We start from the raw sequence: 24902 nt of genomic DNA, 5'->3' as shown, positions 1-24902 counted from the left end.
TATTCAATTTATTAATGCTCTAATCTGGAAAGTACTAGTCCTTAAAATTTGGGGGAACTGACCTCTCTAATACTTACAGCTCTGTAATCATCTAAAGTCTCTGCTGGTAATGTCAGGAGTGATAAAGTAAACAGAGCATGAAAAAGAGGAATGCTGAGTATTTTCTAAAGGTTAGAAATGGATACTAGAGTGCTCTGGTCTGCTGACTAGTGGCTGGTGTATAAGGTTTTTCATTAACTCACAGCAAAATCTTTTTTCCGAGATTTTTGTTCTTCTTCCATTGTGTCAAAATTCCTTTCTTTTTGTAATGGTGACAGTGGTTTTAAAAATGTACTTGTATAATATCACTTATATGTGGAATCTAGAAAAATGGTACAGATGAACTTATTGGTAAAGCAGAGTCACAGATGTGGAGAACAAACTTACAGTTACCAAGGGGGGTGGGGGTGGGACAAACTGGGAGACTGGGATTCACATATACACACTACTATTGTATAAAATAGATAACTAATGAGAACCTACTGTTTAGCACAGGGAACCCTACTCAGTGATCTGTGGTGACCTAAATGGGAAGAAAATCTAAAAAAGAATGGATGCGTACATGTATACGTACACATACACATATACATATACATGTACGTATAACTGATTCACTTTGTTGTACAGCAGAAACTAACACAACATTGTAAAGCAACCATACTCCAATAAAAATTAATTTTAAAAACATCAGCAAAAAAAATAAACAAATTAAAAAAAAATGTACTTGATGGGATTTCCCTGGCAGTCCAGTGGTTAAGACTCCGCGCTTCCACTGCAGGGGGTGTGAGTTCGATCTCTGGTCAGGGAACTAAGATCCCACATGCCAGGAGGTGCAGCCAAGAAAATAAACAAAAATAAAAGTGTACTTGACAAAATTAAAAGTTGTCAGTGAAATTTATTTTGAAAAGTTTTAGCAATTGCCACTTGAAAAAGTCTGAAAACCATTGCTTTAGGATCAATTTCATCCACTTCCTGCCTAAATGTGGCAAGTCCCTAATTTTATACTGCTCCACATTTTGGCACTATTTATTTTTCTCACTTGTCTCAAACATACAGATGAGTTGGGCATGGTTAAATGGCAAAGGATGAATGGTCCAAGAGGCATACGAATTCCATTTCTCTACTCTGTCTGAACTAGCAGTTTACTTAATCTTAGTACCTTGGTGACACAATATCAGGATGAGATTAATTATGAAAAGTATTACAAACCTTTTAAAAAGTAGACAGGCTTGCAACTGATTTCCCCCATTTTGGGGAGGAGGTATGATTTAAACTAGACTCAGCATCTCTCCACTCACTACTACTCTGATACATTTTTTTTGAATGGAAGTAAGGAGTAGAGATGCAGGTGCGAGGAAGTGCCCACAATGAGCACTTTACCTCTTTTTCCTCACCCTGGTTAGTTATTTTCTTTCACAGCGTTTAACACCACCTGACTTTAGAGACTATACTTGCTTGTTTTTAGTTGTTTTCCCCACTAAACTTCATAAGAATAGTGACTCTTTTATCAATCATTTTATCCTGTTTTATCAACCATTATATTCCTTGTGCTTAGAATAGTATATCCTGCATATAGAAGGTATTCCATTAATATTTTGTTAATCAATGAAAGAACCTAAAATTAGACTGCATTACATATAGCCCTGTCTTCCCAACTCTCACTCTCCCCCCAAATAAAATCTTTGAGCTATTACATTTGTATACTTGATTCATCATCCAAGCCATTAAATTATTTAAATATGTTTGGTGTGAGCTCATAAGTTATGGAACACTGCATAAACAGCATGGTTATCAACTCATAATCTTAAAAAATTTACAAGAAACCTTTCTTAAGAACTTCTTTTATCTAGCCCTGAACTCTTTCCCAGATTTGGTTCTCACATTTCCAATAGCCTAAACTAATTCCACTTGGAGATTCCACTTCCATTCTCACTTCAATCATAGCATTATAAAATACAAATTCACCATATTTCACTTTTGATCCCCTCTTGCCACTATACAAGCAGGTATCATGGAAAAATGATGCGTTAAGGCAGAAGTCCTAGTCCTGGTCTCAGTTCCACTATTCATTAGGTGTTTAGACAGAAAAGTCTATGGGCAGAAATGAGGCTTCTCTGGTAAGATATTCCCACTTTTATTTAAAAAACCACTTGGTTTGCCTTAAAGAAGTTCTTGAAAACTAATTCCTTGGGTGAAACCCAAGAAATCACAAAGCTATAGACTGCGGCACAAGGGAGCCTGGAAGGTCAAGAGTCCAAGACCTAGAGAATCAGATGATATTAAAGCACTCCAGATAATGAAACATTTTAATGAAACCAAAAGACTGTATCAGGAGTTTAAAACAGGGGTTCAGCAAAAAAAGGGACCAGATAGTAAATATTTTAGGCTTTGTAAACTATAAGGCCTCTGAACTTTGCTGTTGTATTGCAAAAGCAGCCACAGACAATAAACAAATGAATAAGTGTGTCTGTGTTCCAATAAAACTTTCAACAATAGGCAGAGAACCTGATCATGGCTTGCCAATCCCTGGTTTGAAACTACAGTTTCTAAGATGTATTATGGAACATAAAACAAATGTATGTAAGCTCCCTGAGCATGCAGGTTTTTCTCTATTTTGCTAACTGCTAGAGTTTATGCCTGTATAAAATCTATGCTGCCTCAGAATAATTTTGTCTTTGGTCTTCTAAACACTAATCACTCAAACTTCTTGGTCATAGGATACTCTTTTCTACTCTTAAAAGGTATTGAGGGGACTTCCCTGGCGGTCCAGCGGTTAAGAATCTGCCTTCCAGTGCAGAGGACGCAGGTTCGATCCCTGGTCGGGGAACTAAGATCCCACATGCCGCGAAACAACTAAGCCTGTGCACCATAACTACTCAGCCTGCAAGCCACAACTACTGAGCCCATGTGCCACAACTACTGAGCCCATGTGCCACAACTACTGAAGCCTGCATGCCTAGAGCCTGTGCTCCGCAACAAGAGAAGCCACCGCAATGAGAAGCCCGCACGCCACAACTAGAGAAAACCTGCAGGAAAAGACCCAACACAGCCAAAAATAATAAAATAAATAAACTAAATTTCAAAAAAAAAGGAAAAGAAAGAAAACCAAAGTGTCTGGAGCTTAGAGAAGGTAAGCAGTAAGAAAAGAGACTTGAGCCACAGTGCCATTGGATTATGTTCAAGATTGTCGAGTAATAACAACGGGAAATCATGAAGGATTTTAGGTAGAGGAAGGAAAAAATATTACATTAAAACTTGTCAAGTGGTAGTTTCTTAAAAATTGTTGCAAATGTGGAATCTGAAACTACATCAATGAGCTTTCTATACTTTACTACATTAAAATCCATTGGTCTACCTTGCACCTTAAATGAATCTTTTATACTTGTCTACTTTTGTAACATGTAAGCATTGAGCATTTGGAAAATACTGATTCACTGAGTTACATACATCTTCCAAAAGGTTAAAAAACATTCTGGGGGGCTTCCCTGATGGCACAGTGGTTAAGAATCTGCCTGCCAATGCAGGAGACACGGGTTCGAGCCCTGGTCCGGGAAGATCCCACATGCCGGGGAGCAACTAAGCCCGTGCACCACAACTACTGAGCCTGCGCTCTAGAGCCCATGAGCCACAACTACTGAGCCTGCCGCGTCACAACTACTGAAGCCTGCGCGCCTAGAGCGTGTGCTCCGCAACAAAAGAAGCCACCTCAATGAGAAGCCTGCGCACCACAACGAAGAGTAGCCCCTGCTCGCCACAACTAGAGAAAGCCCGCGCGCAGCAAGGAAGATCCAACGTGGCCAATACATACATATATACATAAATAAATAAAATTTATTAAAAAAACCCCCAAAACAAAAAACATTCTGGGGACTTCCCTGGTGGTCTCCCAGTGGTTAAGACTGTGCGCTCCCAATGCAGGGGGCCTGGGTTCGATCCCTGGTCAGGGAACTAGATCCCACATGCATGCCCCAACTAAGATTTCTCATGCCACAACTAAGGAGCCGGCGAGCTGCCACTAAGGAGCCCTTGAGCTGCAACTAAGGAGCCCGCCTGCTGCAACTAAGACCTGGTGCAACCAAACAGATAAAAACAAACAAAGAAACAAAAAACCCCGATCCATTATATACAATATTAAAAAAAACCCAACACATTTGTTAACATCACTGCTGATCTCATCAGAAATTCATTAAGTTCTGGGATGTTGTCAAGCTCATGGTGGTAGACACAAATTTTCCAAATTTCTAATTTTCACTTGGCAACAAATCATTTTATCATTTGCAACAGTACTATCAGTTGTTTTCCTTGAACTGTCTTGATTATTTTTGAGAAAATGTCTACAAATACCCAACTCTAAATAACCATGGTCTATCAGTTGTTCTCTCAAGTAAAAATGGAGTAACAAGAAATAAGTGGCTAGTCCAGCTTGCAACTCAACTGCACAGGTGTTTTTCCTCAAGGCAACCACTGTTTTTCAGTATAGAGCATACTTTATGCATAGTTCCTATTTCATCATACAGAATAATTAAACGGCATGTATTCAGAAGTCAAGATTTAATAAAATGAATAATGATCATTTTTTCAGATTCATCAAGGATACTCTTAAGTGGAATTAGCTTTTTTATTTTTTTTTCCTTTTTTTTCCCCAAGTAAGTGGATTGCAGTAAAGAATTCAACTACAAGTAGCTTGGTGTCACTGCCTTTATTTGTACTAAGGCGTCAGTAGTTTTACTCACTACTGCTTTTGCACCATTAATGCAAATATTAACACAGTGGAAAAGACAAACAATGTCTTAATTATTCTGAAAACAGTTTTGTCTTCTGGGACCCAACAAAAAGGTCCCTGGAACACCTTCACAGGGGTCCACGGACCATACTTTGGGAACTGCTACCTCAAAGAAATTGAGAGAGCATTACTTACTAGCTATGTGATCCTGGGCAATTCATTAAACTCTTTTCAATGAGCTGTATAAAAAAAATGATACTACCCTCCTCCCTGTACATTAGGATTAAGAGATGTGAGAACATTTTGTACTCTGTGTAGCATCACGAAAATGTAAGAACTTGTTAATATTTATAATGAATATTTCAGTAGGACACCACTGACTTTGTCTAAAACAACCTGATGGTGACCAAATTTTATACGTTTTTGCTTTTGCTATTTTTCTTACTAACCATCTTTACACTTCTATCTTAATTCAGACCTTTACAATCACAGATGCAATGCTGATTTGTTAATCACAAATGTTGCTGCCAGCTGAGCATATCTAAGTTTTTATCATACCCCACCCCATCCAGACCAGTCAAACCTGTCTAGGGCTTTCCCTTGAGTCTGAATATGTTGTTTTATTTCAGCTGAACAATGACTGACTGTATTCATTTGTTTCTCTCCCCTGCCAAAATTGGCCTCCCCACTTCTACTACTCACTGAAATACCATCCCCATCCTCAAGAGTCCAATTAAGTCAATCTTTTCTGGCTACCCAAATAGGATAATCTTACTTCTCTGAATACCTGGCAGTCAAGGCCGCATGTTACCTGGTATCTTATCTTATGCTTGCCTTTCATTAACTAGACTGTAATCTCTCTGAGGGTAAGTACATCTTACATTTCTCCTTATTCTCTTCATCATCAAATAGCACAATGCATTCAGCCTGGCTAATGATCCAATGTATACTCTACTAGACACTAGCGTCAATGAAGCATTAACCTTCATATCCAAATGGACCTGGTAGCTTAACTTGCTTTACAGACCCAATATCTATAGCTCTTGTCATATACGGTTTTTAGACAGTTTTATCTATAAGGCTTACTCAAGTGACAGGACAAGGTATTCAATATCACTGCATATGGGCTTCCCTGGTGGCACAGTGGTTGAGAGTCCGCCTGCCGATGCAGGGGACACGAGTTCATGCCCCGGTCCGGGAGGATCCCACATGCCATGGAGCGGCTGGGCCCATGAGCCATGGCTGCTGAGCCTGCGCGTCCGGAGCCTGTGCTCCGCAACGGGAGAGGCCACAACAGTGGGAGGCCTGCGTACCGCCAAAAAAAAAAAAAAAAAAAAAAAATCACTGCATAGAGTGCAACTGCTTTACGGGCAAACCGTATTTCTTAAAGTGCCTAATGTGGCTCTGAGAGGAAAACAAATACATGATAATATATATTTAGGTGCATAAGTAGACGTAAGATGTTTATTTACGAAAAAAGACAGTAAGAAGTCTTAAAAAAAACCACCACATATTTAAAACACACAAAAGCATACAGCACAATAGCATAAAAAGTTAACTGAAATGAGAGTCACCTGGACTGAACCAAGTTAAAAAGCATAAATTCAAGATGTAGGATTGCGAAAAGAAACATTAAGCGTGAGTGGTAGCATTTATTATTATGCAAAAAGTCAAATCAAATAGGCGACAAACCAAAGGTAGAAGCCTTGCACTAAAAAAGCAACGCAACTGAAAGGAGGTGGTTCTGTCAAGTGATTAAACAGCGCATGGGCTTTGGCATCAGAATGAGCTGGGTTCAAATCCCAGTTCAGAAACTACGTATGAACTTAGAGAAATCACACAATCCCTCTATGCTTCAGAGCCCTTATCTGTAAATGGGACTAATGCTATTTGCCTGGAAGAGTTTTTGAAAGGACCAGAAATAATACAGAGCAGTAAAAAAGCACAGACTTTGGAGTCAGGTTTGGAGTCAGGTTAGTCTAGGTTAGAACTGACTGTACTTTTAAAAGCTTAGGTAACTTAAGCCTCACGTTTCTTATTTGTAAGATATGATACCAACTCCTCAGCATTCTTGCAAGGATAATTAAAGTAACATGTATAAATATTCTATAAAGTCTTAAAAGTACACCCAGTAAGTGCTCAATAAGTTGTCCCTACTATAAGTAAATATATTCACTTATAATTAAATAATTATGTACGAAGTAAATATGTACGATATATACACAGACCTCACCTTGCACAGTGCCTGCCATGTTTTAGATACTTAACAAATGTCAACCATTATAATTACTTCCTAGCATAAGAGATTTCAGAATGATTTAAAACTTTAAACTATGGTTTTACATCCTGATACATACAATCTATATATAATTAATCAATCAGAGATGAATGGTAGTTGATTAATTATTCCAACTACAGATTTTTCAGGATAATTCAGGGAGTGGAAGCAGGAGTTAAGTATAAAATGCTCACTAGTAGAGAGAAAGCCCAGGAACAAGGAAACACTAGATGGGAGAAGTATACATCTACATTAAGCATATAAACTATTCACAGTGTAAATTCACAATCCCTAAATTGTATGCTTATTTGTTAATAAAAGTAATTTACTATTTATTTTTCTGCCAAAGGCAAAGTCAGACATATATTTAATTCTTTCCCACAACCATCCTTCATTTTAAGCCATCCTACCTGCAGCTGTCTTGGCCCTAGACCAATTTCACCGGGTTACAGGGCAGAATTGATCTCACCAGTTCTTCAGTGGTATTTTGAAATTATGAGCATTAAGAAACTGTACCAACCACTTCACACCACTACTCTACAGGGCTGGAGTTGTGGCACCTTGTTTCCTAGAAACCACTTACCTACCTGTGGTTTTTTGTTCGTTTTCCCTGAAAAGGAGCTATGCATGCAAGGGTTAAAAAAAAAGGGGGGGGGGGAGGTTGCAACTTTTAATGTACCAAAAAGAATTAAATAAAAAGTCTCTCGCCCACAGCAGGAGGTACCACTGTTAACAGAGTCTTGTACATTTTGCCTACTTACAAACTAAATTAAGTCAAATAAAAACGGGATGGTTCTAACACTGGCAACTGGAAAATGAATAAAACCCCAGGAATGTACCATTAACGAGGTATAATAGATTGTCTTACTTGAAAATTTAAGAGTGTACATCCAAACCTTTTAATAATGACCTGAGTACAGAATATTTTCCTTTGTTAAACAAATTCAAATTGTATCTAGTAAGTAGATGATTATGTCGCTGTCACAATAGAAATCTACATTAACACTTAATACCATAGAACAATTTTGCCAAGCTTTCCATGCCAAAAGTGCACTATTAACAAAGGTATCACAATTTTGTTTTCCAATAAGAGGTATGTTACATATCTGGAACCTTACTCATATAAAAGATGTTCAAGTCATGAATAAATTGTTCCTGGCAAAATGAAAACTTAATAATGTCACAGCAATGTTTAAAATACTTGGTGATACATCCCTCCTTAACAAACAAACAAACAAAACCAACTTACTTAAACCTCCACCACCCATCCATCGCTATGATAAATTCAGATTTTTAGCTTTCCTTAAATGGGGGTGTACATGTAACATTTTATATGTCACTCTCTTTATTAAGAGCCTTGCATATAATTTCACATGCTCCCAACTGACCTTTTCATTTTTCTTGTGTGTCTCTAATGGCTGCTTAGCTGCTGCACTCCGAGGAGTTCGGACGACCTCTTCCTCAGCCACTTCGATGGTCCGTCCGTTTGGCTGCACAGCAACAATAATGGATTCTGTTATCAAACTGCTTGGCAGAGCAAATCAAAGATTTGTACTCAGGACACAGAATATACAACAATCAAATTCTACCCCCGACCCAAATTAAAAAGATTTTTGTACAGCTGTGTTATCTAAGACTATTGTCCCTAGGAACTACATCTTGTAATATAATAAAGAATGAACTTATAAGCAAAACTGTACCACAAATTTATTTTCTGATTTCACCCAGGCATCAGTACCTCCAACAAAAAATAGTGGAATGGAAGCAGGAAAAAGAACTAAATTGTCTTTGCACTCTGACCACCAATTGGCTGTGTAATCTCAGAGTATTTCACTCGTTATCTTTGAGGTTTTTTCTACATCTATAAAAGTGATAGGTCTGATCTATTCAAAAGTCCACAAACTTTTTTTGGTAAAGGGCCAGACAGAAAATATTTTAGGCTTTGTGAGCTATGGAGTCTCTGTTGCAACTACAAAACTCTGCTACTGTAGCACAAAAGCAGCCATAGATGATATATAAAGGAATGAGTACCTCTGTGTTACAAAAAACTTTACAAACACAGGTGGAGGGCCAGATTTGGTCCATGGACCACAGTTTGTTGGTCTCTGTATTAGATAATCGCTAATGTCCCCTGTAATCTTACAATCTAATAGCTCTACTATTCTAGGATTAAGAAGCTTTACTAACCCACTGCCACATAAAAAGGCTACCTCAGTTTTCCTAACAACCCCAAAATAAAATGACAGCACTTAGAGGTGTTCATGAGTAGAATTAAGTCTCTGAACACCAATTCTGGCTTTTAATCAGAATCACCAGTTTGGGTTTTTTTTTTTTTAAATGAAGCATTTCTGAGCCCCATCACCAGAAATATACTTAGATTCAGAACTTTGAAGAAAAGGGCCCAGGTATCTCCCAGGTATCTGTATTTCTAACCTCTTCTTTCTGGATCTTACTACTACTTTTCACTTGCCCATTCTTCTCATATTCAACACAGTAAGTTAGTAAATCAATATACTAGTTTAAATTGCTTTATTTCTACTTCTTGCAGAACAGATTTCCACCAGATTACTTATTACAGCGGAGTTATAGTAACAAAAACAGTATGAATGTTCAAAGTTTTTCTAATGTGACATTACCTGCATTTGTGCAAAATTATCAGGGATATGCAGTTGGAAAGCGAAACCATTAATATTCCAAAACCCAATCTGCAGGCTTCCCAAAGATTTATGGCAGAAAAATCCAAACAAAAGCTGTCTTTTAGCTGATTAAATTCCTAATTAACTCAAATTTAATATGCTGAGTCTTAAGCAACTTGGTAAAGTCAGACAGCTAATGTTGAAACCAAGTGTCCTCACTCTCGGTTTGGTTTTCTTTGCTCTGGGCTGTTTTGCCACAATGCTGTCTCTTCTCATTTCTCTGTGTTTATGTATATGGGGGGGCAGGGAGGGGTGGAGGAGACAATGCATTGAGAAAGGTCAGAAACCCCAGAAAGGAATTTGGGCTTAGAGCCATATCCACACCAGGAACATAAAACTTTATTTAATTCTACTTTCCCGTATCACCATCTTACTTGTCAGTTCTCGTATGCCATTTCTTATTTCAGACTAGTCAAAGTTACTTTTTCTGATTTTCTGGGGTCATCCTCACCTTTCCATGTAAGCTTTACTCCAACTGACCAATCTTACAGCTCTAAGTCCACAGTTTCCCTCTCTTCACGTGGCAGCTCACAAGCCTCACATCTATGAAACTTCATTTAACTAATCCCTTCAGCAAACTATCATAGTCACTTATATGATACCTCCATTTTACTCATGTAAATGACTAAATTGAGTCATTTTAATTTATATAGTAACTGTAAAAAGGTGAAATTAAGTGGTTAAAAACTATCTTAAAAACCGCTAAAAAGTTCAATGCAATTCCTTTGAGACAACTGCAAACAATGCTGATAGAGCCTCCCAAATGAAAGATGAAAAAATCTTTCCTTCTGGACAAATACAAAGTCTGAAGTCCTCAATCAGTGACCAGCAGAGGAACACTCAGTCTCCATTTCATAGGCTCTGCAATGATCAGCAAGCCAAAGGTGGTCCCACATTCCAACCTGTGCCAATTTTACTTCCTTCTTTGCAACAACTTATGTAGCGGCTAGAACTGCAGCTCTGGCCTATGCAGATTTCCCAATTTTCCACTAACTTTTGGGCTTTATATAGGTCTCATAACTATTGGGGTTCCGTAAGTCACCAACAGCTCCCCACAAATGCCTGACACCATGAAATAATAAGCCCCCTATCCCAAGGGAAAAGTCAACAGCATTCTTAGGTAGCAGGAAAAGAGGATACACTTTGATGGTTGTGCCTCTCCTTACCTATCAACAGCACTAATCTGATCTCTACTAGCTGGTCAAGGAAGCCTTGTCCTGGTAAAGCATTAACCACATTTAAATTAGCAAATCCCTAAATGGAAGCATATTATGTAGATCTGCTCACGTGAAAAGAACTAATCGCAAACTAACACTTCAAATCCAATATGACTTCCATGCTGGGTTTTACATGAAAGTATCTTCTCTGATCATAGAGACTTTATAATATATATGGTGCTGTTTCTACAGGTTAGAATTACATGGGCCTCTTGCTGTACCCCGGTTTAAAATTCTCTGGAAAATTCTGAGGTGTTCCCCTCCAGGGCCAACCAAAGTTAATTTTATATACAGCATGCAATCTATATCTTAAATTAGACCACCCCAAAATGTCCTTCAAATTTGGTGAAAATCAACCAGTAACAGAAAAATGATATAATCATTCTTTACATGGATAAACTTGTAGATAATGCCATGTCAGCCTTGTTATTAAACATTTCCTCAACTCCCATCCCAGATCCTTTTAAAAAATACATTCACAAAAGAACGTGTGTGTGTGTTGGGAGGGTGATAAGGCAGAATGAAGACACCTAGCTGACAATCAGGAAAATAAAATGGAGGAGGGGGCCACACAGCAGGGGAACAGGGTCTTATTTGATAACTACTCAATAAAATTCTTCACATTAGTCAATCTCCAATTTACTAATTTCATAAACATTTATTAAGTAATTAAGTACAAGGCATCACATAGGGACCTCAGGGTCAAGGACATATGAAAGGAATCTGCCCTCTGAGAGTTTTAAGGTTCAGAATAAGAAGATATGCTTAATAATAGACTTCTACTCCATTTGAGTGGCCTTTATATATCTGTTAAACTGATTCTAAATTGCAGAAGAATCTATAGCTAAGGTAAGCATATACAAGGTTTAACATTTGACACTTCTAAAATGAAAGCATTTAGAATCCTATTTCCACTTAGTTATATAAATTTTATTTTTAGCTACGAAATGGAAAAACCATGACTTCAAATTACTTGGAAACTTCTTAAGTTTATTTATTTATTTTTTAATTTTTTAAAAAAATTTATTTTAGGGGCTTCCCTGGTGGCGCAGTGGTTGAGAGTCCACCTGCTGATGCAGGGGACACGGGTTCGTGTCCCGGTCCGGGAGGATCCCACATGCCGCGGAGCGGCTGGGCCCGTGAGCCATGGCCACTGAGCCTGCGCGTCCGGAGCCTGTGCTCCGCAATGGTAGAGGCCACAGCGGTGAGGGGCCCGCGTACCGCAAAAAAAAAAAAAAAAATTATTTTATTTAGTTTTGGCTGTATTGGGTCTTCATTGCTGCGTGTGGGCTTTCTCTAGTTGCAGCAAGTGGGGGCTACTCTTTGTTGCAGTGTGTGGGCTTCTCACTGCAGTGGCTTCTCTTGTTGTGGAGCATGGGCTCTAGGCGCCTGGGCTTCAGCAGTTGTGGCTTGCGGGCTCAGCAGTTGTGGCTCGTGGGCTCAACAGTTGTGGCCTGTGAGCTCTAGAGCGCAGGCTCAGTAGTTGTGGCACATGAGCTTAGTTGCTCTGCGAAATGTGGGATCTTCCCGAACCCATGTTCCCTGCACTGGCAGGTGGATTCTTAACCACCGCACCACCAGGGAAGTCCACTTCTTAAGTTTAGAAACTAGAAGGGCAGTCTACTAACTACCAAAAAAAAAAGTGAAATATGAAAAGACTACGGGCTTTGGAATGGACAACCTGGGATTAAGGCCCAACTTCCATATTTAATCACTGTGACTTTAAGCATTTTCCTTGACTTAACCCTCAACTTCATCATCTGTAAATATGAAGAAAATATGTAACTTGTCTTATGTAACTTGTTAAAGTGACAGTAAATGAGAAAACATGTGGAAGCATACTTTACTTGCTCAAGAAACAGTTTCTCTCCTTCAATATCCTTTCCTCTCCAAAGCTATGATGACCCATAACCTCATCCCATGTTCCAGCACTCAAGTCATTTTTCATACTAGCAAGCTCAAAATAAACGTTAAGTCCTGGTGGTCAAGACAGCTAACAAACTGTACATGTATCCAATGGGCCCAATGCTCCAGACACAAATTCTTTTGGGAAGTTAACAGAATACAAATGATGAGTAAATGTATCCTCTCAGAGGCTAAAAATAGTCCAGGCTTGCTCTAGAGACATGTCATACTATCTTTCTTTTTTAAAAAGCTGCTTACAGTTTCACTGTTTTCTAAAAAAATTACACAATAATCATTCATGTTCATTCACTCAATATCCAGTAAGTGAACTCAGTAGAGTAATATGCAGAACCCTTAAAACCTTGAAACAAAGACAAGTGAGGCACGATTCCTGCCCTTGAGAAGCTTCGACCAAAGCAAAGGAAGAACACAGGTATACAATAGCGCACACTAAAATAACAGACAGGGCTTCCCTGGTGGCACAGTGGTTGACAGTCCGCCTGCCGATGCAAGGGACACGGGTTCGTGCCCCAGTCCGGGAGGATCCCACATGCCGCGGAGCGGCTGGGCCCGTGAGTCATGGCCGCTGAGCCTGCGCGTCCGGAGCCTGTGCTCCGCAACCGGAGAGGCCACAACAGTGAGGGGCCCACGTACGGCAAAAAAAAAAAAAAAAAAAAAAAAAAGTCCACATAAAATAACAGACAAAAGATGTACTCTGCCTCCCCCCGCCCCGCCCTCCACCCGGCCCCATTCCCCAGCCTCTTTAAGGAGAAGAGTATGAGTTTTGAAGGCAAGCTGAGACCACGGTTGAATCCCGAATGTCTATCACCCTGGACAAGTTACTACTTCACCGGAGTCTTAATTTTCTTAGCTGGAAATTATACTGAGCATACAGGAAGCATAAGACTACATATTATGTCCATGATAAAAAAAAATAAAGGCAAGACATCATGGAAATTCAAGAGATATCATCTTTAGCTGATAGATCTAATAATTTCCAAGTATTTGCCATGTGCCAAGCACATGCATTATCTCATTTAACGGACAAGACTAAGTCTTTGTCAGTTTCTTAGTTTTAGTTGTGAAGAATGCTGATACATATTCAAGATAGAATAATTTCTTGTCATTTATGTGAAAACACAAATTGTGTGTTTTTTCCTGCCAAATGTTGTGCACATATCAATTACGTAAACTAAACATACACATAAACTACAGCTTCAGTCACAGTAATTTACCAACTTATTTTTAAATTCACCCCCAATTTTAAACTCCTAAAAACTAAGAGGATAATCTTACAAATATGGCCTATAAATCAAATTTGCAAAATCTTGCTATATATCCTGAGTTATTTCCTTTAGGGTAAAGATCCTTGTGCCTTCTCAACAGCTAGCCAAAACTAAATCCTCTTCAGGGATTTCAAAACATCTCTTTGTTGACTGCATCTGGGATGCTCAGGGCTACTTTTATAGGTTAGAGAGATGACATTCAATACCTATCACATGGCCAAATTATTCTAAAGATGATTTCTGAAACGGTAAATACAGCTTTGGTTTTCAAGGCTTTATGTCAGATGGGTACTGAGATAAGGATTACAGGTGATACAGCAGACACATATCCACGTAATTCTTTCTCAGATCCTGATGGATGCGTTCTGGAATACTGGCATTCTGTGGAACAGTGTGAAAACCACTAGCATAGCTGGAAAGAAAACAGAGTAAATTTAAAAACTGGAGAGGAATTCCCAGGTGATCCAGTGGTTAGGACTCGGTGCTTTCACTGCCAAGGGCCGGGTTCAATCCCTGGTCGGGGAACTAGGATCCCACAAGCCGTGCGGCGCGGCCAAATAAAACTGGTCAGATAACACCAACTCCTCACAGAGATCCTATGATTTTGTTTGAATAGTAATAATAGTAACAATCATTTAAAAATGTTTTCAAGGCTCTCACAACCTTGAGAAGTAGTACATTCCTCAATAAAGCCAAAGTGCAACAAAAACAAGTGTTCGGAGGGTTTATTGCTGCTCTTGGTATTTAAGATGAGCATGACTATTTAAGGTCTTTTCTGTCAGAACTATTGAAGGTCTTTTCTGCAAGGCCTCTGGCAGAAGAAAATGACAGGATGAAAAAGTCCTGTCATGTAACCAAACAAATAGAGGCAAAATTCTGGAGATTCTGTAAAGGTCATTATAATTTTCAGCAGAAACTTCTGATTCTAAAAGTAAAATTTAAAAGCAATAAAGTAATTCACTGAGAAAATTAGATTTGTTCTCTGAATGCAATATAATATCCTGGAACATGCTATCAAAATGGGAGGTTAAAAAAAAATCAGAGAGGTATAATGGAAATAACAGTGAGTTCTTAGACTAGAAATCAGGATATTGTTTTGCCTTTGAAATGCCTTTGCTCTATGACCTTGAATAAGTCACTTAATCTCTCTGAAACTCAAGATTCCTTTTGGTAAAATCAGGAATGTTTGTTTTACCTATCACTCAAGATTTTTAAATCAAATGAGTATTCTTCTAAGAGTTAAAACTAAGGGGACTAGTGACTTAAAGGGAAAAAGAAAACCCTGTAGATGACACGTAACTTTAGTAATACCTGGGATGACATGGCAAAACTACCACCTATGAATAAAAGACATAATTCTATTGAGAATATCTTAAAAGACAAATTTATTTAGCCCCGTAACAGTTTAGATTATTCAACTAAACAGTGAGATGTCATTTTAGATACTTCATTCAGCATTTAGTTTAACAAATAATTATCAAAGGCTGTTATATGCCAGTCACTGCTTGCTATCCCATATCAAGGCTTATAATCTAGTGGAGAGAAAAGACCCTGAGCAAAAGTAAATGAATAAGTTACTAGACAATTTACAAACTACAATAAAGGAAACACATATAAGAGGTTAAGACAGAAAATAAAAGGGGATGCCTATTTCAAATAGGGTGATCAGGAAAGCATTTTCTGGGAAGGTGAGTTTTAAAAGTGAGATCTAAAGGCTGATTAGAACAGTGGGGTCAAGATGGTTCCAGAAGTGTTAATAACAGCTCATGTAAAGGTACTGGGTTGTGAGAGTTTGAAGAACTGAAAAAGATTACTATAGGTGAAGGTAGCAAATGAGAGGAAACCAACTCAAAACTGCTTAGGAAAAAGAGGTGTTGGGCCATATAGGAAAGAAGTTTAGATTTTAAATGCAAAAGCTACTGAAATGTTCGTTTTAGACAAGATTGTGGTTTTTTTTTTTTAGCGGTACACGGGCCTCTCACTGTTGTGGCCTCTCCCGTTGCGGAGCACAGGCTCCGGACGCGCAGGCTCAGAGGCCATGGCTCACGGGCCCAGCCGCTCCACGGCATGTGGGCTCTTCCCGGACCAGGGCACGAACCCGTGTCCCCTGCATCGGCAGGCGGACTCTCAACCACTGCGCCACCAGGGAAGCCCCTGTGACTTGTTTCTAAAAAGACTCCTTACTAGGGTGTCGAGGAAGCACTGGGGGCAGCCAACAGGAGCTACTGCTGTACAAGTGAGTTAAGGTGATAATAGCTGGACTAAATATATGTTTTGGAGATAAAACTGATGGTACTTGCTGAAGGATTAGGATATGAGGTGAAGATGAGGAGGTAAGGAAAAGAGAAGAACCAAGAACGATTCTTAGATTTTTGGCTTGTATGACTGAAGGAATGGCAGAGTCATTTACCATTTATAGAAATGGGGAAGACTGGGAGAGGGCAGGGAATTATAAGCCCTGTTCTGGCGATGTTAAAGTTTTTGAGACAAACATCAGGTTTCTAATTGAAGAAATTCAGTGTACATCTAGACATGAGGTTTTGGAGATGAGAGGAATAGTCCAGTTACAGACACAGGCAAATAAACAGTTGATCACCACTATCTGAAGATTCCATATTGGAAATTTGCTTACTCACTAAAATTTATTTCTAACCCCAAAATCAATACTTGTCATTCTTGGGCATGCACATAGCTGTGAAAAGATCTGAGTCATCCTACAAGCACATTCCCAGGCAATGCTCTGCCTTCTTGTTTCAGCTCATAAAAAATATAAAATAAACATAAAAAAAGAGAGACTAACTCTAGCTGGAGAGCTAGAGAAGGCTTTATAGTAAAGGCAGCAATGTAGCTGGGCCTTGAAGGATAGGTAGAAATTGGTAGAGATACAGAAAAAACAGGCCTTTTAGAAAAAAATAATATGAATAGAAAAAGATAATATGAATAAAGAGACACTGACGTCTAGCTAATGGTAATGTCTTAGGGGTAATGGTATGAGATAAATCTAAGATGGGGTTAGATCATGAAAAGGCTTGAGTGCCATGTCACTGGATCTTATTCAGCAGGTGCTGAGGAACTACTGAAAAGATGTGAACTTGAAAGTCACATGATCAGAACTGGGCTTTAAAAGATTTAGCTGGCATGAGTGCGTAGAAAGGATTGGCAACAAAGGGACTGGAAACAGGAAAACCAGTTAGGATGCTTAGGACAGCCTAAGCAAAAGGTAATAAAGTCCAAAAGCAGGGCAGTGGCAGTGAAACTGGAAAAGAAGTAATGACTACAAAAGACACAGCATACTATTAGAATGATTTATTGGCTGTAGAAAGATGGACCTTACAAAATTGTAGCCAGATGAGGCAAACACAGCCATTTTCCACTGTAAAAATAAAAAGGTGGCTCACATGGAATTTACTAGGCATGAAAAATAGGAGTATGTTGCATAAATACTTTGGTGGGACATCTTACTATATTATGCATTCAATAATTACTTATTGACTGCCAGCACCGTGCAAGGTTATACAGTAGCAAACAAGACAAAACACTACTCTTTTATTTACTGAGCTTATAGATATTAACAATCGCACTATGGCAAATCTTTATGAAAATTCCTAAACTAATATGAAAAAAACTTGTCCACTAAAATGAGTTTTCTTTGACGATGATCTTGGTTACCTGCTTCCAGTTGAAATTCAAAGCAACAATTGTTAAAGATCAGTTATCTGAGATCTTACATCCATCCATATCACTGCACAGATTAAGTCAAGCAAAAAATATTTACTGAGTGCCTATTTAACACTCACAATGAACTAGGTGTCATGAAAAATACATGTATGAAAACAATGATTTCCAAAAATGCCAAGAGCTAAGCCCAGTGAAAAGTGCTGCCCCCTTCATCACTCCCTTCACTTTTAACAGGGGAACAAACTGCAATTCATGCCCCCCAAAACTTATGGCAAGAAATTAGGGGATAAAAAGCAAACTGATATAAGAATTAAAAAAAATGCTTATGAATAGATTTTAAAAAGCTAAACAACATCTATTCTACAAATAAAAGAAGGCAACTAGAAACAAATTTTGAAAATTCGAGTTGTAAAATTTGGAATGATTTAAGAGAAAACTAAAAAGGATGGACTGAAAGGACGAAAATAAAATATTTAAACAAATATGGAATGTCCTTTTAAAAAACTGCAGTAGTTGACATCACTGATTCCACTTGAATCAGAATTAAGTATATCTTAAAATGTTTATCAGAATGATGTAGTAATAAAAGATGGATCATAAGATTAAACATGACTCCATTTAGAAATCTCTCTTATACTATGGATCTTACGGCCCTATTGCAGGGAATGATATTCAAACTCATAGGCAAGGGAGCTTGTTAAAAATGCAGATTCCCTGAACCCAGTTCCACAGATTCTGAATTTACAAGATATGTAGTAGGACTCAGGAATCTACACCATTTAACAAGCATTCGAAGTAACTCTATTGCAGGGACTTCCCTAGTGCTCCAGTGGTTAAGCCTCCATGCTTCGAATGCAGGGGACGCTGGTTGGATCCCTGGTCAGGGAACTAGGATCCCACAGGCCGTGTGGCACGACCAAAAAAACCCCCAAAGTAAGTCTATTGCAAGTAGTTAGGGTTAACACGCTGAGGAATCCTGCAGTGTTTTAACTCAACTAAGATCTTCAATTTATAAACAAGATAAGCTAATCGGAGCATGGTTAAATGCCTTACTCAAATTTAGAGGTCCTAATTCCTGCCAGGCTGACAGAGTTAAGTCTTCCTCCCCTGAGCCATTGCTGTTTCTTCAGTCTCTCCCACTATCCTGCTCCTCCCCACTTTCAAAGTCAAATTCTGTGATAAGGTTTTTCCTGGCCACCTGGGCCCACACTAGGGTTTTCTGATATCTTTTTCCACAACTGGAATAAGCAGCTCCCTGGGGAAAAACTAAGCTTTTACTTTTGTATTTCCTTCACTGTGAGACATATGAATATTGTTTTCCTTTTTACTGCCTTCAATTTGCAAGCAGTATCCTGCTTTTCCCCAAGTAAATATTTAGCACAGTGCAAACCATATGAGTACTAACTAAATAAATGGAAGCTTATATTTCTTAACCCTATAAAGCAGTGTTTTTCTAACTTTGGGTCACGCTTCATAATCAAATATGAAACCAATTTAGTGGGTCACAAATATTATTAAAGAAAAACAAATAGAATAGTTTGATATATGTGTGGGGGGTATTGCAATGTAAAATGTTTTCACTGTAGGTTGCAAAAACATTTGAAAGCCAGTTTTGTGCTGATGAACTTCTCCAACACAACTTTACCATTAGGTAGGCAAATACGTTTTCTCACGTGATTAACATTCAACCACTCCGTTAGTCTTCCCATTCTCCACTCCCCAAAGATAATACTGGATTTATTTATTCATTCCCCTTTCCTTAACTCAAATGAAAAGTAGAAGGAATAAGTACTAAGTTTGATAAGCATATTTCACAGCTCAAGTTCCAAAGGAGCCTGTCTGTGTTCCTTCTTCAGATGGGTCATCCAAGTGTTGTGATGCACTTCATGTGGGCTCTTGGAGCACCTGTCTCTTGACCCAAGTCTATCTGAAATTCCAGACGTCCCAAACAGGGCTTTGAAATTTTCACACCCTGCTTCATCCACACTGGTCCTAGGCTTATTTATGTATGTGTTTTTTTCAAGATCACGTTCTTTCCTGTCTTGGAGCCAGGTTCTTTATTTCCACCATAACATTACTTTCTGGTAATCCTTGATACTCTCTACAAGTTTAAATATAATTACCTATGTTCCAAGTCACTTGTATTTTCTCTTTTCCTAACCTAAGGTGGTATTCACACTGACAAAGTTGTATCCTTTTCCAGGTCTTGCATGTATCTTGCATCCTCTTAATCAGCAAGTCTAATCTAGACCTAATAATGCAGTAACTGTGACCTGTCACATCTCTACTACAACCTTATCCTTTGTACTGTTACCAACCATACTCTCATTACTTTAGCTTCAACTCACATCTCACTTCCTCCAATAACTTGCCTAAATGCCTCCAATGCAAATAGTCTCCCACTCTCCAACCCTCATTTATACTGCTCACACCTCTACAGCACCTGTCAGTCTACAAAATTTTAGAATTATTTTTGAATCTGTCTCCTGTATTAGTTTCCATGCCTGACTTTAACTCTCGCTGTATACTTCTCAGTATCCAGCAAAAATCAGAGCGCAGGTCACACAGTATTGTACTTTATCGTACTGAAAAAGGGAAGAGCTAAATCCAGTGGCTATAAAAATAGGTTAGGAGCTGCTTCTCATTTTGCACACCCTCCATACCCTGTTCAACTGCACGGTACTTTCTTTTTTAAATGAATAAAACCATGAACGTTCCAATGGGAGAACCGCGGGGAAATGGCCATAAAGGCCGCAGAAATGAAACGCGAAGGCATGCTAAAACAGCTGTGATGCTCTCTGCATTTCCACACGTGGCCCGGTAAATCGGTGCCGGAACGCCTCGCGCAGCCTGCGCCTTTCTGCTCTGTCATCCCTTTACTCTATTTCAAAACGCCCACACCGCTCCGCCGAACTAGCCTGAGCGCTCTCTCGGGGGGCCCCGGAGCCCCGAGTACCCGAGAAAACAGACCCCCCTCTTGCCTTGCTCCAGGTCCGGCCTCCACTTGCCACAGGCACCGGAATGAGAGGGGGCCACCGTCTCCCTTCAACAGTCCCAACTAAAATGGAAGCGCGTCCAGACCTGGGTACCTTTAAGCCTGGAGTCAGCCCCGGAGTCTGCAGGCCGCCGTATCTCCCCACCTCAGTGTGACCTGAGCCAGGCTCTGCCTCCCCGGCGCAGTCTTGCCACAACTTCCCCACCGTCAGGTCCCATCAGCCTCCGCACACACATGCAGCCGACCCAGCAGGCCTCGGGGACGTTGGCATGTCGTTCCGGCGGTCAAGGTTCCCGAAAATGACCTGACCGCCGGGCGCTTCTATTTAAACATACCCCACACTGTCTAACTTCCTTCCTCTACACTCATCTTCCCCACCGGTCCCATGCTTCCTGAGTTTCCACCGTTCTCCAAGAAACGTGTCCACCGATCACCTCCTCCGCCTGGGGAGACTGCGTCCCGGCTCTCGACTAACCTCACTCTTTTCCTTTTCCATTCCCGGCTGGGGCGGCTCGCGTTTGGCCTCCCGCAAGCTCGAGGAGCTCCACGCTGGCCCCTCGCCCCTACTCTCCCGCCACTCCTCCCCTACTCACTTTGGGCTTCTCCGGCAATTTCTTCCGGTTCTTCTTCTTCTGCTCCTCGCTCCTGAGATTCTTCAGCACGCCTAGGTCGTCAGCGGCCGGGCCCGGCGCGGCCGCCGCCTCCTCCCGCTTGCGAGGCGGGCTCCTCCGCTTCTTGCGGGCGCCGGCGCAAGCCGCGGCCCAGCCGTAGCCGAGCAGGAAGAGCAGCAGGAGCCCGAGCGCGCCCATGCCCACCAGGATCACCCAGCCCGGGTACCGTTTCGGCTCCAGCCCCAGGTCGAGGCCCAATTCGGTGCGCAGAAAGCCTAGGCCGACCGAGAGCATTTCCTGCAGCCGGGCTGAGCCCTCCTCGGCCTGCTGGGCCAGCTCGTCCAGCCAGCTCCGTGTAGCCATCTTCCCTCCCGTCAGGGGCACTCGCAGAATGACGCCGGGGCGCAGAGACGCCGTGGAACAGTCAAGGGAAGCAAGGTAAGGCCAGGCCGGACCGCCTCAGGCCGAGCGCATTGCGGCCGCCCCTCGCGCCGGAGCCGGGGATCGGCCGCTGCCGCCGCCAGGAGGACAGGGGGCTCCCAGTGCCCCCCGTCAGCCTCACTCCGCCGCCGCCAGGAGGAGGGGGGCGGCGGGAGGGAGTGTCTCCAGCGGCGGCCGCTAAGCGGCGTCTCCGCGCCACGGCCAGGCCCCGCTGTCCTCCCTCGGCGGAACAATGGCGGCTCCGGCCGCGATCCACGCAGCGAGCGTAGACTAGGAGCAGGGCAGCGGGTCACGTGGACGCCGATGGGCGGGGCGTGGGGTGTCACGTGGGCGCGGGCGAGGCCGGGCGGGGCCGGAGCCGTTAGAGCTAGCGCGCCGCGGCTGCAGTTGGCGGTGACCCTTTCGGGCCTGGTGGCGGCGCCGAGCCTTGGGGATCGGTGACTCTGGGCGGGTGGCTGGGAGGGGTTAACCGGAGGAAGTCTTTGCGGGATGGCTGGTGGCCCGGAGCTAGGAGACGTGGCGCTTTGAATGAGTCCAGGGGAGGGGCTCTCGGCGAAGCCTGGGGGTTGTGGGGTGTGGAAGAGGGCGAAGAGTGAGGAACCGGGTCACGGGGTCTGGGTCAAAATTGCCCTAGTAGCTCTCTTTTCTCCCTTCTGTTTCTGGTAGTGGTGTCGGGGTGGAAGCGGCTTTTTCTCCCTGGGTCACCGGAAACTAGATGCTTCCAGGTGGGCTCAGCCGAGTCTGAAACCGGTCACTCTTCTCTGAGCGCGTAGGTTTAGTTCACAAATTGGGTTTGTCTCTTCACGGCCAACTTACCCACCTTGCGTGTCTACCATTTGCCTGCCTGGGTAGGGCGCTTTTACGTGGTTTCTCTCCTTCGCTCTTGCTCTCGCTGGTATTAGTCGCCAGAATTCAAAAGTTGGAAAGCCCGTGGGCAGTATTCTTTTCCTGCTCGTTTGTAGCTTTAATAAGAAATAAGAGGCATACTGGATTGTGTTTTACATGAAGAGGTAGATTCCTTGTTGCGTTTTATTTTATGCTTTTGGGCAAGATCACAAAAGGAGTTTGCAGAATTCTGGGTTTTTTTTTTGCTGTGTTGACCATATCTGGGTAGCGTTAGTAAGAAATGAATTTTCAGATCTCAGTTACAAAGATGGTATTCGGGGCTGCCGTAGGGTTTTCAAGTTACATTTCCCTGTAAGGAAACTGGTGTTTTATCATTAAATGATAATTAGCATGTAAGCAAGTGTCTTAAGTGAACTAAAAACAGGCTTTCTCAAAGAATAGAAAGTAAATAATTGGTAATTATTTAATTGGTAAATTATAAAAATAAACTGCTACTCTTGCGAAGCTTTATACAGACTTATAATTAAAGGTTGTGTAAATTACAAGGCCAAAACTTAGAAGATGTCATTGGAACTACTTCATCTCTAAAAAGTTCCAAATTCCACTTATGTTTATGAAAGTAGATTTATCATTCTACATTTATGTTTTGGTTCCACAGACATGAAGGATGATGACTTTCCTAAGAAGTTCCACTGCCGATTCTAGGTTAGCACCTGTGGATTTATGAATTAAGCTATTATACAATAATAGTAGCTGGGTTTGCCTGTTCTTTTGGCAGCCTAGCAAGTATTGATTATGTAAAATCCTGTCATCTTTCTTTTTCCGTGACTCTCCTTTGATCTTAAAAATAAAATGTTTATTTTGGTAATACAGGTATAATCATTTTTCATATATAACTTTGTAGTCATCTTTTTAAGTTTTTATTTTAAGAACAAAAATGGAGTCATACACTGTTTACTGTTTTGCATTTGATGTGGTCATGAACATTCATGTCACTTGATAAAGCCCACCTGATGAAGCTCACCAGGAACATACCAGTAGCCCCACAAAGTTAGGTTTATTAACTTGCAGCAGAATGAAGTTTAGGTAAAATTTAAAGGAAGGAATGCTTTGAAAGACAAAGCAAGCTGTGTCTAAAAGAGTTACTATCAGGCCTGGCCTAAGTAAACTCAGAATCCTAATTCCTTGGACATGGCAAAGTTAAGAGAAATATAAAACGTCATTTCTGAAACCTCTTTCCTGGAGGCAACTGGGTTGGGAATGAAAACTGCTTATTCTGAGAGTCAGAGTGACCCATACAATGGAATACCACTCAGACATAAATACATGCAGCAACATAGGTGAATCTCAACATAATTACGCTGAGTGAAAGAAGGTGAAAGAAGCCAGGCAAAAAAAGAGTATGTACTGTATGACTCCATTTGTATAAAACTAGAAAGTGCAAACTAATCTATAGTGACAGCAAATCAGTGGTGACTTGGGGAGGGGAGTGGGACCAAGAAGCAGTGGGAGGGAGGGGTTTAAAAGGGGCACAAGGAAACTTTGGGGAGTGATGGCTATGTTATCTTTATTATTATGGTTTTATGGGTCTGTGGGTTTTATGGGTTTATGTATGTCAAAACTTACCAAATTGTATACTTTAGATATTGTAGTTTATGTCAAATATACCTCAATAAAACAGTTCACAGAAGTTTTTTGAAAAATGACCCATGTGGAACAGCTGTGTATAGGGGTGGCATGCTCCATGCTCGCAGATAGGATTTTTTTTTAATGATATTTATTTATTTATTATTTGGTCGCACCTCGCGACTTGTGGGATCTTAGTTCCCTGAAACCAGGGATCGAACCCTCGCCCTCGGCAATGAAAGTACGGAGTCTTAACCACTGGACTGCCGGGGAATTCCCACTGATAGGATTTTTAACAAAGTTTTTACCAATCTATGATTTTAAGGTTTCTCAGCACTATATCCATTTATTTATTTATTTATTTTTGGCTGCATTGGGTCTTCCTTGCTGCGTGCGGGCTTTCTCTACTTGCGGCGAGCGGGGGCTACTCTTTGTTGTGGTGCGTGGGCTTCTCATTACGGTGGCTTCTCTTGTTGCGGAGCATAGGCTCTAGGCACATGGGCTTCAGTAGTTGTGGCTCATGGGCTCTAGAACACAGGCTCAGTATTTGTGGCGCACGGG

General features: G+C 40.9%; 1 protein-coding gene across 7 annotated transcripts in view; it reads right to left on the bottom strand.

The window, feature by feature from the left end:
- Positions 1 to 22121, bottom strand: part of MTDH (metadherin) — a 53756-nt gene extending 31635 nt beyond the window's left edge. For 3 of the 7 annotated variants that reach the window (XM_019925088.3, XM_019925091.3, XM_033843272.2), the window contains exons 1-2: positions 21411 to 22120; positions 8429 to 8530 (exon numbers count right to left, since the gene is read on the bottom strand). In XM_019925088.3, the coding sequence (XP_019780647.1) occupies positions 8429 to 8530; positions 21411 to 21791 (483 nt within the window). In that variant the 5' untranslated portion in view covers positions 21792 to 22120. Of the gene's footprint in view, positions 1 to 8428; positions 8531 to 21410 lie in introns of all 7 variants that reach the window. The other 4 variants (XM_033843270.2, XM_033843273.2, XM_019925089.2 and 1 more) reach the window with 3 other exon arrangements.
- Between the last annotated feature and the right edge of the window lie 2781 nt (positions 22122 to 24902).

The sequence above is a fragment of the Tursiops truncatus genome, chromosome 17 (genome assembly GCF_011762595.2).
Source record: "Tursiops truncatus isolate mTurTru1 chromosome 17, mTurTru1.mat.Y, whole genome shotgun sequence".
Lineage (NCBI taxonomy): Eukaryota > Metazoa > Chordata > Mammalia > Artiodactyla > Delphinidae > Tursiops > Tursiops truncatus.
This window is presented reverse-complemented; position numbering and strand designations above follow the sequence as displayed.